Source organism: Trachurus trachurus (assembly GCF_905171665.1).
Source record: "Trachurus trachurus genome assembly, chromosome: 7".
Classification (NCBI taxonomy): domain Eukaryota; kingdom Metazoa; phylum Chordata; class Actinopteri; order Carangiformes; family Carangidae; genus Trachurus; species Trachurus trachurus.
Window position 1 is genome coordinate 7,701,633 of NC_139901.1, and position 16,656 is coordinate 7,718,288.

At 42.9% G+C, this 16,656-nt stretch overlaps 1 protein-coding gene across 1 annotated transcript; it reads left to right on the forward strand.

The window, feature by feature from the left end:
* Positions 1 to 7,046: 7,046 nt before the first annotated feature.
* On the forward strand, positions 7,047 to 16,445 carry pcmtd2b (protein-L-isoaspartate (D-aspartate) O-methyltransferase domain containing 2b). The gene is made up of 7 exons (XM_083975443.1): positions 7,047 to 7,284; positions 8,866 to 9,026; positions 10,221 to 10,371; positions 11,572 to 11,674; positions 11,753 to 11,924; positions 13,044 to 13,167; positions 13,808 to 16,445. The coding sequence occupies exons 2-7, from the start codon at positions 8,871 to 8,873 to the stop codon at positions 14,377 to 14,379; spliced, it is 1,278 nt and encodes a 425-aa protein (XP_083831569.1). The 5' UTR covers positions 7,047 to 7,284; positions 8,866 to 8,870; the 3' UTR covers positions 14,380 to 16,445.
* The last annotated feature ends 211 nt before the right edge of the window (positions 16,446 to 16,656 follow it).

The window sequence follows — 16,656 nt, forward strand, 5'->3', positions numbered from 1 at the left end:
TTATTTTGTTATTTATGTGCGTGATGATGTGACGGTTGAGTCCGAGTAGTCTTAAAGATCCACTGCTAATATTTAAATAAAGAAGCAAACTCAATACAAATACTGTTTGATTACTTAGGCTTATACCTAGACATACCAGCAGCTGATTGTAAAGACAAAAAATACCCCAACAAAAGCAATCACTGTTCTGTCGCTATCTGGTCTCTGTGTGTTTGCTTTTGTCAGGTGAATGAAAACCAAGAAATGTTAAAAAAAAACGACAAAAAGAACAAAATCGAAAACAACAAAAAAAAAACATAGAGTTCAGAAATGTTACCTCTCCCAAGCGCTTTGTAGCGGCCACCACTGGCTCACCCAAAACCTCTGTGATGTACCAGAGATGCTTAAGTAATGCTTTGTTTTATTATTTATTATTTTCATCAGAACAATGGTACATATATAGAGCTCTCTTCCAGCAGTGTTTTAGGCTGGATGTATGAGTCTAAAACACACACACACACATACACACACACACAGAGCAACATATCCAACCCTAGAGGATACTTTAGGATGGCCTCCTTTGACAAACTTCTATCAGATAAACATACACACCCTTGTAGCCTTACTCTAGATTTTAATTTTTTGATGCACAAAGTGCCACTGAGACAAAAAGAAAAAAAAAAAAAGAAGAGAACTCACTTTCTTTCCTGATTCTTCGCATTTCTGCAATGTAACAATGTCTGGTCCCGGGAAGACCACGGCATCAAGAGAGTGGTGATTGTTTCAGATGCCTTTATTTCTCTGCCAAGATGGCCATAAGTACACTATATATACATTCTGTATAAATAGATTTTAAAGATGCTATATATATGAATATAAACATACATATATTTTTCCAGTGTAATTGTTGACTTGCTCTTCTTCTCTCTTTACCTTATCGGAGGATCACTAGCTGTCTAGAAGAGATGCGAGGGGCGTTATCAATGGGAGGCAGTTACACCTTATTTAATATCACTAAGACCTGCTCAACTGTGGCTTTAAACATAACCATTCAGTCAAGCTGAAGGCAAAGTAGGCGTTGTTGATGAAACAGTACAATACTTTGGAAGTGTTTTCATAGGTTTCCTTTGTTTTTCCTTTCCTATATTCGTCTGTCCTTGATCCAGAAGTGTCAGAAACATCTACTGTATGTTGTACTACTGAATCTGAGAAATGACTGTCAAATTTGAAACTTTAGATGGTTGGCTCTTTGTTCCTAAGTGTCATGTGAGTTCATGTATATTAAAAAAAAAAAGATGACGATGCCTCTGAATAATGTTCTGCACATAGTGTTTGACCACATTGTGCAGTTATTGTATTGTTAATGGTTAAGGCCTGCTCGCCATGAGCCCATTCTCTCTGATGTTAAAACAAGCAAGTAGGAGACTGTAGAGTAACCTGCCTTTGAGTGACCCGTCGCAGCTACTGTGGTGTACAGTATGATACCCTTGTGTAACGCTGATGTCAAAGGCATGTTGTAAATGTGCTTTTAGCCAATGTAGAATGAAAAACTCCTTTTGTGCACTTTCTAACTGTTGAAAATGCCAGCATTTGAGTCTTGACTTTGGGAGAACCCCAGTAGATCACAGGCAATAGCAAGTACTCACCCCCCCACCAGCCGGAGGGGGCGCATTACAAAGCATTGTCACACCTGTTTGTTGCTGTTCATATAGAGAAACAACCTGTATGTTATGTCAGATAGAGACATGTCTTTGATGATTCAGGGGGTTCAAAAAAAATGTATTTAAAAAAAGAAAAAAGGAAGTGGTACTTTCTTTTCTTTTTTTCCAAACAAAAACCAAAAGAGACTGACAGGAAGCAGAGTTTGGTTCTCAGGTGACCGGGGGAGAGCTGCTAAAGCAGAACAGAACAATGCCATAGGTCAGCCAGTCAGCTGAGGCTAGAGGCGATAGCAGCGGCTGGATCAAGGCCACGTGTGAAATGAGATGAGTGTGTGGGAGTGGGAAATTGATTTGCCAGGCTACACAATCTCCCCCCCCCCTCCTCCTCTTCCCCCCTCCCTTGTTTTTCGGGAGGAGGTTGTTTGTTGCATAAATATGTGTCTATCACTCAAAAAGAATGTCAAAGCTTTTTAGGACTTTTAAACCTTCCATCCAACCCCGACCCCCCCCCCCCCCCCCACCCCCCCATCCCAACACCCCCCTTCTTCATGTCTTGTGTAACCTTTCCTCAGGAAAGATAGTTTTGACGCATTTGGTTAACAAAGTAGCGTATCCTTCCTCTCTTGAAATGCACGAGAATCCTACCAGAGAGTGTTAAGACTGAATATTCTCCTAAGTTATTTGATATGGCATGACCCCTTTTAAACTGCTTGATGAAATTGTCTACTGAGGTATGTAAATGAATAACACTGAGGCCATGAAAGCATAGCGTTTTCACAAAAAAAAGAGAAAAAAAATGTCAGCTGAGAAAGCAAATGCAGCCTACGGTTGGTTCTGCGCCCACACACTGTATGTTTTCTTATTTACATAAAAGTACCGAGTGATGGATTGAGGAGCTTTATTATTCTAAATAGCAAAGAAAATTAAAAAAAAAAAAAAAAAGAGAGAGAGAGAGAGAGGGAGAGAGACAGAAAGAAAGAAGCAGGGCCCAGTTTCCCTGAAGCACCTGGAATGAAAAAAAAAAAAAAGAATTTAACATGATGACACTTTTCAGGGAAACAAGTCCAGACCAAAATCCAGCTGTGCATTTAAAGAGGGGCAGGGGGAGGCACACCTCTGCATCTATGGCTTTCACTTTAGGTTCAGATGTGAGGAGCAGAAAGCGGGGCGCGCGTCAAACTCGCCAGAAAGAAATGTCAAGTTGAGTGGCACTTTTCATCAAGCTGAACAAAACCAAAAGCCCCCCTCCCCTCCCACAACCCCCACCCCCCCACCACCACCACCACCATCTCTCCTCCTTCTTCTCCCTGCTGTAGTTATGAGCTGTGTGGTCTTATCATGTGTGCCTTTCTCACTCCACTCATTTCAAGATACGGTATGTTTACACTTGGCAAACCTGGTTCAAATACTGCTGAAAACATTTGGTCTGGATCTAGATCTCTTAGCCAATCCTTTTTTTTTTTTTTTGTGGGAACGGGGGGGTTATTATGTATAGGGGAGGGGTATTATTATGTATAGGGAAATGAAATAAATGTGTCTTTTACATGCAGGTAGAGGCCATTTCTTTTTGACAGAGATACAAAAACAACAAGCTTCTGTTAGGCTACAGAAAAAACTGTGATCTCGCTCTGTCGATTCAGGTGCCAAACTGCATGGACTGTTTCTGTGAAGGAATCTGAAGAACACCATCACCATCACCCCTAGATAATGCATCAGTGTGCAGGGCATTATTTTGAAACAAGTGGAAGTCTCTGTACATATTTGTATTAAGAAGAAACAGTGTTATTGTTGTTGTATTGAAGACAAGTTAAAAATGGTTTTAAAATAAAAAAGAAGAAAAAAAAAAGAATAGTTTGTGACAAAGAAAAAAAAAATCCACAGCCAAGGGTTGTCCTGCTAGCACATTTTTACAGAGATGAGCTATTTTTACTGGTGATTTTCTAGGCATTGATATTGATATCCTTTTAAGAAAGTACAAAACTTCCAAAATTACAAGCACTTCCACAAGGATAGATTGTAAGGTAATTTTTGTTACTTTTGTAGATGTGGCTGTTCCTTTGCTACTGCACCATTTTGTAAAGTGGGACAGGCCTTGGCTGTGTGTCCTCGGGGTCTCATGTTTTTGTTTTGTTTTTTTGTTTTGTTATGGGTTTGTTTTTTTTATCACAATTATAATTTTTTTTTGTTGGGAAAGTAAAACACTGTAGATGGGCTGAATTTGTGACTGTGTGTTTGTGTACTTGTGTACATGTTCCCCTGTTCCTGTGTCAGTGTTATAAACCAGAGAAGTGATGTCAGTTATTGTGGGGGTATGAACCATTTTAAATGTTCTCTATGAAAAACACAAATAAAGAATCCTAGACAAGATCGACTCTCATGTATCTGCCTGTGTATGTGTGTGTGTGTGTTTGTGTATTAACAATTATGCCCATTTTTGTAAAGTGGGGATATTTTTTTTTATAGTCCCCACTTTGCCTATTTATAGGTTTTAGCGTAGGGGTAAGATTAGGTTTACATTGGGGTTAGAATTAATCGTGATGGGTAAGGTTAAGGCAAGAGACTAGGGAATGCATTATTTTATACAATGTCCCCACAAGTACAGCCAGACAAACGTGTGTGTGAAAGAGGGAGAAATTATTAATGAGCACTGGTGTAACACCAGGGCCTGTGAATAAGTGAGGTATAGGTTATATGATATGCACTGACACACCGTATGCATGGCTGGGCAGTCTGATCACACACACACTGCTCTCATGACTGCTGAACAAAATGGGGGACTCCACTGTTTTGTTAATACATAGTTACATGTAGTTGTTAGGCTGAGCTGCACTGACATCTGGTGGACCATGTGGTGAACATACATGTTTGTGTGGTTGTGACCCCTGTGACCCAGCAGGCAGGTGTCCTTTGGGATTTACATGCTGTTTTTCATTTGTTCCTATTTTTGCATGAGTTCACTGTGTCATTTTTACTCCCCCTTCATTTCTGAATAGTCTGCAGCCGTAATCAGTGATATTTGTTGTGACTTTTGACTTTTCTCAGTTTTCTGTAATAGCGGGTTCAATGAGAAATAACATTTAGTCCTCTGTCAAACTGTCAAACTGACACAGTTATACATCTGACTGTCCCAACAAGGGAAGACTTTGCAGGATAAATGACGAGTTGATGAGAACAAACTGAGTTTTATAACATTCTTACAAATACAATGTACTACCATTGTTTCCATGCTTTTAATGAGAGGTGTGTTTACTCCTTGCCTCAAAAGAGACACTGTCATCTTCACCCTGAGGCCACATGTCAAAATATACTTTTCTACCTTTTTTTTTTTAGACCTTTGATTTAATTTTGCTCTTTAATGTAACATATCCCTATATCCATGTGTTTTGGTGAGTGAAGTGCACAGTAAACCAATGCCAGGTGTTCACAAGGAAGCTCAGCCCTGCCCCCACATGGTGTCTCTGCAGGTAAATCCAGCCCTGCTAAGCAGGGCCATATCTCTTGTGACCCCTTTGTCACCAGTCACATACAGTATGTCTACGAATCGTGACCAGTTCAGATAAAGGCCCCAAACCATAGACTGTATATAAAAAAGCCCCAAACACTAAAACTTAAAGCAGAAGTAAGCGATCCGGTCGTTTTGGCTATCTTCTTGTCCGCCGATGGAGTTAGCAGCCCCCGCCCTCGTCATGGATCTATTGGTCCTCGTCCCTACGTCACCACATTCACGCGCATCCCTTGGCTGCACACACAGCCCTTCATGCCGTTCTCTCTCCTCATTGGATAAAGCTTGTAGGATACAAGGAAGTATACAAGAAGTTTTCTCCTCAGCTTACAGTAGAGCAGAGTGACTGACAGACCCGTGTTTCGGACCAAACACTCTATATAAGTGATTGCCGTCGGAAGATAGAACTATTTAGGACTTATTTTAACACAAATATTCCGCTTACTTCTGCTTTAATTACCTGACAAAATATTCAAATCTGATTATTTATTATAGTTAATAATTCATATAACTTCCACTCATTAATTAACATTATATAAAGTTAAATAAACATACAAACTGATCAGTGTACTGTGACATCTTTGTCTACTTGGCAGGTAAGTTCTAAACATCTTGGAGAACCTAACACTGTTCTTCTTTAGTGTCTTTTGTCTCTTCATGTGACCCCAGATCCACAGGGCTCTGTGAGAACAAGACCATCTGCTGTGGGACTGTTCTTCTTGTCTCTGAGGACAGTTCTTTATGAGCCTGGCTGTGTGTCTGGGCTCCTGCGCCTGCTTTAGAGTAAAAACTGGACCAATCAGATGCCTCTCTGGTGTTTAATGTGTGATTTATTCATTGAGAGTCCCACAATGGGCTTTATGCACAGCTCCACTACTTCCTGAAATAAGACAGCTCCTTTATTTCCTGTCTTACATTATTGGACCAACTGATTAACCCAGGTGTGTCTGACCTCACAACAATGGACAGGCACACCTGGATTAATCAGTTGGTCCAATAATGTAAGACAGGAAATAAAGGAGCTGGCTTATTTCAGGAAGTAGTGGAGCTGTGCATAAAACCCATTAAATTAAACATTATAGTTACAAGTGAAAAACAATAATATAAATTCAAAATCCATAGCAAACAAGAAAACAACAGAAACCAACAACAGTAAAAATAAAAATAAAATAAAAACTATAACAACAATAACAGATACTCAGTGGTCCAACAGCAACTTCAAAAACACTAAGACACAAACTCCATCAATTTGACAAAGCACTGCAAAAACTCACAACACAAGTGTTCACAGGGAGGGACACAAAAAATTGACAGATGGTGGGGCACATTGCTTCAGACTATCTACCTGCTGCTGGTGGTGCTTGAAAATGAATTTAGTTAGTTTGGCCTAATTATAGGGTTAACTAGGCCTATTAGGTCTTTGGCTAGGTCAGTCAGTTTTTTGTCATGTTTTTTCAAATCGTCATTACCTGCTATTATTTTTTGTTGGGAAAGTAAAATACTGTAGATGGGCTGAATTTGTGACTGTGTGTTTGTGTTCCCCTGTTTCCTGTGTCAGTGTTATAAACCAGAGGGGAAAAACACAACTTCTGTTGTGTTGTGAGTTGCAGTGTTCACCGTCTCAATTGATCAAGTTGTTGCAGCGTTTTAGGTTTTTATGTGCACTGCGCTCCGGAGCCAACTGTCTAAAGACCCACCGGTGCAACACACACAAGCTTATTCAATTACATTATTACATAAAGACCGTTTAAAGGTCCAGTTAGTTTCTTAAGCTACTTAGAGCAGAGGCTGAGCTGACTCGGTGAGGTCACGTGGCCCAGATAACTCCATAACCTGACTCCAGACGTCAGTAACGTGGTGTTGTTGGTGAAGCTTCAGTCAAACACTGAGCACGTCGCTCTCTCCCTACGTGTTCGTTCAGGGCCACATGTGGACCGACCCCGCTCCACAGCTGCCGAATGTAGGCCATCCTCCTCCGGCCGTTATTTTGCGTGCATTACGTCTGACGTCAGCGCGTCAGCTGGCCGAATGTTTACATCCAGCAGTTGTGTCTCTTGACTGGAGCCCCGTAACAACAAACGGCGGAGCGCGAGGGAAAAGCCCCGATAAAACGGAGAGAAACCCCGTCGTCGTCTACAGCAGGTACAGCAATGGCGGCTCCGCCCGGGCTCGGTGCGCAGCTGCTAAGGCTTTTTGGTTTGTTGTTATTGTTGTTGTATCAATTCTTCTCCTCCCCCAGGCGAAGACGACCAATGCGGGTTTTATTTCTGCTCGTGTTGACCTTGCCGCCGCGGGACAGCGTATTAACGGTGTAATGTATTTGTCTCTCGTGTTTACGTGAAGCGTCGGTCGGTTTCACGAGTGTCGGTTGCGGTGTTTGTGTGTTCACTCGGGAGAAAAGTGGAGCACCTGAGTGGCGCAAACAACGACCGCAGCCAGCCAGCCAGCCAGCCAGCACGCAGGCTGCGGTGAACCGAGTTAACGAGTTAGAGTCACTGGTGCTTAGGAAACCGTGTGGATAAAAAACAAAAAAACAGGAGCACCCTTGTGGGTTTACTCCGTGAATCAGCAGATGAACCTTGAAGCTGAAACGGTGCTGTGTTTTTGCAGGAAGTGTGTACCCTACTAGCCTACTAAACCACTTAGTGTGCGACAGAGTGGCTCACAGCGCCATCCCCAGGTCACTGATCTTCCTCCCCACTTGGAGGGTGAAACTAGGGGAATCATTTGATCCCACTACCTACCTGTCAAATTCCTCTTCAGCTCACGTAGGTGCCATCACAAGCAGGAGGTCCAGCGGGTATTGACATGCAATGCAACACACCTCTTTGTTCTTTAATGGCCCCCATGGCTCCCGGACAGCATTTGGCAGGGCAGTGCTTCCCTGTGATCTCTGTCCTCTGGCTTTTGTGTCCCCTGGTGTTGTTTTCGGCACGGCTCTGAAGCTCAGCCACGGCAGAGTTCACACCTACAGCTGCACTCTGCTGCCAAAAACCTTCACTCAGTTTGTTTTCATGTGTGTAGCTACACAACAACATCGCTGGGTATATTTTGAATCAGCAAACCACTGACCGGTGCTGTCAGATTCACAGGCTCGGACTGTCCAGGTTCATCTGAGGTGTTCACAAAGGAAGTTATTACTATAGTTCAGCAGGAATTTGACAGTTGAAGGAGTTACATATAATATAATAGAGATGTTGGTTGATCACTTTTTCAAAGAACTGATTCACTGCTTTTGTCTTGACGTAAAAAATACAATTACAATTTCTCTGCCCAAGGCGACATTGAATGCTTTGTAGAGTCAAAAAATGAATGTTTTCTAGAGGAACTAAAGCCTTGAAACTTGAGACAGCACAACCAATGTCTAGTTAATTAAATGGATGATTGAACAAAAATATAACATGGCAACATTTTTTGTTTGTATGATAGGATACTCTGACAACAGTGAAAACTGTCTACATAACAGCAGCATCTGCTTTTCAGAGGATGTTTTTTTTTTGACTTACTGGTAAATTGATGAATTGTTTCAAATCTTTTTCTTGGCAGTTGCAATACTGACATGAGGATTCAACTTTTTTCAGACCTTCATTCTTAAGTCTTGTACCTCTTAACCCTGAAATCTAGCAGCATTAATTAAAATGTGTGAGATTCTCTTCCATCTCACAAAGGCACAGAAATACACAAACATACGTTTAACCTGTGGATGGTTTGTGTCTGCTTCAGTCAGGATGGGTGGAGCTGTGAGTGCCGGTGAGGACAATGATGACCTGATTGACAACCTGAAGGAGGCTTACTACATCCGCTCTGACCTAGTGGAGCGAGCTTTTCGAGCCATCGACCGGGCTGATTATTACCTGGATGAATACCGGGATAACGCCTACAAGGTGAGCAGCATACAACTGGGTCCAGACTGGTAAAACACTGGTTAGTGACAAGTAAGGGTAGGCAAGATGAGCACTTTCGAAATATCTTTAAAAATTGTTGTAAAGCATGAATCAGATTTGTTAAAATGTACATTTTGTATTCATGTTGGTTTTATGCCATTTGAAACGACATTTACTGCCCTGGAAAATGTCAAATGGTGAAACCACAAAAGAATGATAAGTATTAAATATTTTATCCACCTACAGTAGATTTTACTGTTCTTATAAAGAATATACTTTCTTCTGAAAACAGATTTTTTTTTTTTGCTGTATTTCTTTACTTAAATTTTAATGCATTTTGACAACAATGAGCAGGACATACCCTAAAATGACCTCTTTTTTCTAAATAATGTGACAAATTAAAGCAGATATCAGCTTCACGGCCGTTTCGGCTAATGCTGCGTTCAAGGCAGGCTTTTGAAACCGTAAGTTACAGCTTCAAGTCACAACTACGACTTGGTAGCGTTCCAGGTAACCCGTAGCTCGTGTTTTTACCATCCTGTTGTCTGTGAAAGTTCCCTATAACGGCCACTCGTAACTTCCGACCCGTGAACTCGTACCAGATCGAACTGGTATGACTTCACAGGAAGGAAAAACACAAAGTACGAGTTTCTTTGAACGCACCATGAGTTAGCAGCCCCCGCCCTTGTCAGGCATCAATTGGTCCTCGTGCTACGTCACCACATTCACGCGCATCCTTGGCTGCACACACAGCCCTTCATGCCGTTCTCTCTCCTCATTGGATAACACTTGTATCCCACAAGGAAAATTTTCTCCTCGGGTTACAGCAGAGCAGAGTGACGGAGAGACTCGTGTTTAGGCTGAAATACTTCATGTAAGTGATTGCTGACGGAAAATAGGACTATTTAGGACTTATATTAACAAAAACATTCCACTGATATCTGCTTTAAGTAAAATGTGTCAAGAAAAACAGTGTTGCATTGCAAAAGTGAATAACATTTATTCCACATTTGAGTCCAGCTTTATTTTCCTGTATATAGTCCAATTCTTATGATAAAAAAACCTAAACAATCACACCACTTGACACTGGTTTGCTTCACGTCATTGACCCATCAGTTCATGTACTCGGTTTTAAGGAACAAAGCCGTAGCAAGTTTAAATTGAAAGATGCTTAAATACTATCTGTCTTGTTAGGACTTGGCTTGGCGGCATGGAAACATCCACCTGTCTGCGCCGTGCATCTACTCAGAGGTGATGGAGGCTCTGGACCTCCACCCCGGCCTCTCCTTCCTCAACCTCGGCAGTGGGACTGGCTACCTCAGCACCATGGTCGGCCTTATACTGGGTACGTTGGCTGAATACACGCCCCATGGTTATTTACTGAGATAAGTGCATCCATACTGGTCGGTATGCTCAGCTAATCAACATTTTAAATTCAATCTTAAATCACTAGTCGGTGTGAGTCCATCTTGCTTCAGTCCAGGTTCGTTACTGCACGTGAATAAATAATCACTGTAATTCACACTTGTGATGTTTTCCCCTCTTATGACAACCTGAAGGGTAGCTCCGCCTCATCCCTCGTCACATTCGTAAACACTGACACCCACTTTGACATGAGGGGGAGGAAGGGTCCTTGCATCATTTGCAGAGCTCTACCTAAATTCCGTAAGCATACAGGCTCGCCAAGCTTTGAAAGAAAATTATGGCCTCAAGTTTGTATAGCCCATTTTTACAAACAGTTTGTCTCAAAGGGCTTTACACAGCATCATAACAACATCCTCTGACCTCTGACCATCACATCGACTGATGAAAAACTCCTAAGAAAACCCTTAACAGGGAAAAAAGCGGAAAGAAACCTCAGGGTTAGGATGGGCAGACGACATGTAATAGATGTTGTCGGACAAGAAAACAGATTACAACATGGAATATGGAAAAACATGGGAATGGGATTGGTCAGTTAACAAGATCTGATGAAGGCGGCTTCTGGTGGGCAGGCTGGGCCGTATACAGGAACAGCAGGGCAGGGGGAACAGGCCATCTTAAAGGGAGTACTGGATGGCAGACTGGTTTGTCAGAAGGGAGTGCAGGCCAATTTTAACAGCGGGAGAAAGGAGGCGATGTTGGTGCAGACTGCAGAGGGATGGAGCTCTGGAGAGATCTGTGGAAACACAGAGAGAGTGTGAGACACCAAGGCCAAACTACAAGAGAGGAATTTATAACCTGGGGGGAGAATGATTGCGATGGATCAGACAATTTAGAGCATTCAGAGCTATTGATAGCCTTGGTTATGCTTGTCAGTAATACATAGTGCTAAATAAGATAAATGAAAGGAAAAAACTTACCAAGTCATGTTTCCTTTGAGCATTAAGTTAACTGACAGGGATGCAGAGCTGTTCCCAGAGCTGGGCCCTTAAACGCAGTAACTCTTTTTCTTAACTCTGCTTTCTGTGCCTACCCTTTCACATCTGTTGAGAGACGAAGAGCATAATGATGCTCTGATCTCACTCTATGTCCATGTCACTGTGCGTCATGTTGTGTGGAACAGGACCATTCGGGGTGAATCACGGCATAGAGCTGCATGCCGACGTGATCGAGTACGCCTACCAGAAGCTCGACTCCTTCATCAAAACCAGCGACAGCTTCGACAAGTAGGTCTCCAGACGTCTCATGTTTTTCTGTTGCTTCCTTGTGGGCACGGCGTGTCAACCCCTGTGTTTCCTGCTCAGGTTTGAGTTCTGTGAGCCGTCCTTCGTTGTGGGCAACTGCCTGGAGATTCCTCCAGAGAGCCGCCAGTACGACAGGGTTTACTGTGGGGCCGGGGTGCAGAAGGAGCATGAGGATTACATGAAGAACCTGCTCAAGGTGGGGGGCATCTTGGTGATGCCTCTCGAGGAAAAGGTTGGTGTTTTCAATATATATTTATCACAGTTTGCCTGTTGTCCTCGTACCTGTAACCTGCGTGGGTCTGAGATTCAGAGTCTTCTCTCTTCTGATTGGCTCACAGACCTTTTGTTTCCAGGGCTCAGTAAAATCACATACATCTTATGAATTCACACCTTCATATAAGACACCAGTAGTGATGTCACAATTACAGATTTTCTTGGTACGATTACTGTCAGAAATAATCACGGTATTACGATTATTATGCAATTAATTTCCCAACACTATGAATGTGTAAGATCAAATACATTCAAAATATATAAATATGAAATATCCAAGTCATAATTTGTCATGCACAACAAATGTTTAAGTTTATTTTAATCGTTTTTTTTTTAAATTACAAATGACACGCTAACATTCAAATTCCTACCAATTGAGTGTTACGTTTATGGACCAGTATCTGTGCATTTACCTTTACTTGGGTGCACATCTGTCGATATGGTTCTGACATAATCTTTTTTGGAAAGTGACGGTATTTAGGAATCTTTACGATAAATTAATTGTGGTGTTTAACACCGCGATTGTGAAAACAAGTAATCGTGACATCCCTAGACCGGAAAACTTTCATATATGGGACAGTAAAGGTGTGTGTAAGATCTACTCCTCTTGTAGCTGTGTTTTTATTGGCTTTGTGGTTGTTTGTAGCTCATCAGCTCATTATTATTAGCTTTCATAGTCCATGTTAAATAAGTATTGTATTTTGTGGAAAAATCAGCAACTTTATGGGAAGCTGACTTGCTTCCCATGATTTCGGATATTTCTGAAGCAAAGCTCAAGGCTGGACAAGAACGGAAAGACCATGCAAGAGTTATGATTTAAAATATTTTAATTGTACATAACTGAAACAGAAATTAATCTAAAGACAAACACAACAAAACTGTCTGACAGCAGATGAGCTGCAACTCTCTGACAGCCGAACTCCACCCATCAGGCTCCTGCTTAGAGAGACATCCTCTTGTCATGGTCAGAAAAAGCTTTTCTACTGCTGAATATCTCAAAGCAGCTCCTGTGCTATTAATTGACATAACACTGGGCACTGTACACACGCTGATAATATAAATTACGCATTTTCTTTAGTTGACCAAGATCACCCGCACGGGGATGAACAGCTGGGAGACCAAGAAGATCATCTCTGTGTCTTTTGCTCCTCTGGTGCTGCCCAAACACAGCACCAACGGAAAACCCAAGACTGTTCCACTACGTGAGTCTGATGTCAAGCTCAATTCAGATTCAAACCTCCATCTGAACATGAATATTAAAGGAATAGTTCAACATTTTGGCAAATTCGCCTATTGCTGTAATCCCTATAGTCATAGGAGTAGGTTCATTACCTTTAATTATCGGTGCATGTTGTTTTGAAATCAGCGGGGCAGAGACGCTAGCTGCTCAGCGCAACACAATGGAGGTTAACGGTACAGGTCCCCTGTCCCTCATCAAACTCATCTAATACACAATCCAACAACTCTGAAACGCTCTCATGGACAAGTTGTGACCTGCACATTCACCACGCTATGAAATAATTGTTATGTTGTAGTCCCAGCTATGCATTTGCCTCGAAAATAATTCTGTCTCATAATGTAACATTATTATTCTATAGTGTGGTGAATGTGCAGGTCACAACTTGTCCATGCGTGCGTTTTGGAGTTGTTGGATTGTGTATTTGATGAGTTTGAGGGACAGGAGATCTGTACCATTCACCTCCATTGTGTTCACCTACCCTTATGACTATAGGGATTATGGCAAAATGTTGAACTATCCCTTTAATATGTGTTGTTTTTAATGTCTATGTATTTACAACTCTGTTTTTGTGTGTGTGTGTGTGTTTTTTTTCAATTTTGCAGCCAAGTATGAGGTCCGGACGTTACAGGAACTGGCTCGTATCTGCATCCGCCACACCCTCAGAGTGACCACAGACGGAGGAGACAGCCAGTCGCGCGGCCGAGGGTCTTCCTTCAGCGTGGGCCGAGGTCTGGCGGTGGCCGGGCTCCACAAGTACGGCCCCCGCTTCAAACGCCGGCGCGTCCACCGCCGCCACTGCAACGCCCTGGTCCTGGCCACCCACCAGGTGGTGGCCAGCAGCGGCATCGGCTCGGCCTCTCTGGACAGCAACAACAACCAGGGAGGCAGAGTGGTGGACGAGGAGGAAGGGGCCGGGGACCGGGAGGTGAGGCGGCAGATGAGGGGGAGCAGGCGGTCGGTGAGAGGAGGAGGAGGAGGAGGAGGCGGAGTGGTGGAGGAGGAGGAGACCGTCGAGGAAGAGGACGAAGAGGAGGAGCAGGAGGAGGAGGAGGAGAAGGAGACCGGGGAGCTGCTGCGACCCCAGCCGGCCGTCAACATCCTCAGAGAGAGGATACTGGGCCTGCCGCTGCCCGAGCCCCTCAAGATGTACCTGCTGTTCTACAGGGAGAAATGAGCCTGACGGAGCAGGAGCTGAAGCCTCCGCTACAACCCCCACCTCCACCTGCACAAGGCAGGACTACATGCCCCTGACTCCCAACCCCCCACCCCCATCCCCCACCCAGCTCCACCATTGGTCTCTTTCTCTCTCTCTCTCACCTCTCTCCATCTTCCTCTCTGTTTCCTTCTCCCTGCCTCTGCTCTGCCTCCACATCGTTCTTTACTTGATTTGTTTCTGACACTGTGAAGTCAGCTCAGTTCAGAGGAAGGAGGGAGTGAGGGAGGAGGAGTAGGAGGAGGAGGAGGGGGGCAGTTCACACCAATGTTTCAAAACAACCAAACAGCCACTGATGTAAACTCTGTGTCTCCTTCGAGGTGCAGAGAAGTAGAAATCGATAAAAAAAAAAACCTAACTGGTTATTAATGTGCTCCGCGGATCTAACTTACTAATCGAACATTTGCCTAACGAGCAGCTTAAATGGCCCTGCGGTGTCCATATTTAGCGGACCAGACATCAACCACATAGTTCAAACACTGTAGCAACAAATAGAGACCAGGAGAAACGGGGCTCCACCAGCTCCGTCCTCTGTTTACAGCGGGGGGGGGGGGGGGGGGGCCACAGGTTAGAGAGCATGTGTTCCACCGTGAGGAGATGCTTTGTCCGCGCGAGGTGAAGGCAGCTGATATCACCCAGACGAAGGGAGCGGAAGACGCAGAGTCGGCTCAGAGTGTGTGAATTCAAACGTTCAGTGACGTGAGGAGGAGTTTTTGTTTTCCTATGTGATGATTTCATGATATCGTAGCTGCAGGTAGTGAGCGAGGTGGCGCGGCGGTCGTGATTCTTTCCACTGATTTTCCAAATGAAAAGGAGGAGCTCTGCCCCGAGCCCTCAGTCTATTAGATAATTATACACTTTAATTATCTGCTTTCCCGAGGCCGTTGTTTCGCAGAAGGTTGAGTTTTTCCCTTTTTCTATGCATACGTTTCATTTGTAAAAGTCGACGTCTCGGAGGTGAAGCTGCTTCACTGTTTCTCTCTACATCCCATCGTGTTCTCTGCTCCAACAGAGAGCGACCGTAAACTATTTCATACTTACTAATATTCCAACTTACATAAATAAACCAGCATGATTAAGACACAATAACTGTTTTTTTTGATGATTTGATAGTGTGGAGGTTTTCTCTCACCTTTTTTTCTTGTAATATCTTGACTTTATTTTGAATTTTCTGAGACTTGAAGTGGTGTGTACATATGAAAAGTGTTGTATGTTTTGTTCTGTGAATCACAAAAAACATGAAGATACTTTGATAAGTAAGTGGAGTATCTCGGAATAGATTTTTCTCTTGTAGTTTCCGGTTTGATGGGGCGTTCTTCTTCATCCTCGTCTTCTTTTTCTATTTTTTTGCTTTTGTACCAAACTCCCTCCTGCTCCCCTCTGTGCCAAACTTAAGTTGCATGGACTAAATTCTCGAGGAAGCAGCAGATCGACAGACAATTCAGAAGCCTACAGATTTGCTTTATTGTTTCTAAAACAGCTCCACTACCACTGAAATGACGCTTGTGGTTGTTTATGTATCAGTTTTCATCATGTAAAGCCTTAGATTTCTCCCTTTTGAAAGTTTGTATCAGGAGAATGTGTGTGATCTTTGCACAAGGCGATGCAGAAGCACGCTGAATCAGTGAACACGGTTGATTAGATAAATCGTGACTACGCAGATATTGGCAGCATATCGGTTATATATCCAACACCGAATGGGAGGACCGAGTCCAAAAAGCAGGACCTGATCAGACCAGCAGCCTCAGGTCCGTCTCCGATTTCCTGCAGTGTAACGTCTGGCTTCACTACTGTTCTACTATTTCCACTGCTGCTGGATCTGCCTTCGAGTCCTGTGTAGGTCATTCCTTTATTCAACATGGGTACCATTCACGTTTGGTTGTTGTGCAGTTGTGATTCTTTGCTGAATGTAAATGATCATGGGTTTTTTTTTCATCTTTTTTTGCACTTAACATGAAGTTTTGGTGAGAATGACTTGTTTTTAAACTTGAGCTGTATTATTGATGCTGTTAATAAAGTCCATTATATAAAAGAAATGTCAGGTAGTAATGAAATCATTTCAGGAGAATACTTTTAACCCTTAAGGCCTCTGCGGATTTAAAGGCCCCAAACTGTATCAAGTGATGTCACCTGATGTGACCTGATAAACCTGAGCGGTATGGCTGATGAATGACAATCAACATTTAAGATGCTTTTTAAAGGTCCCACAATGTAATAAGTAAGACTTGCGTCTTTTTT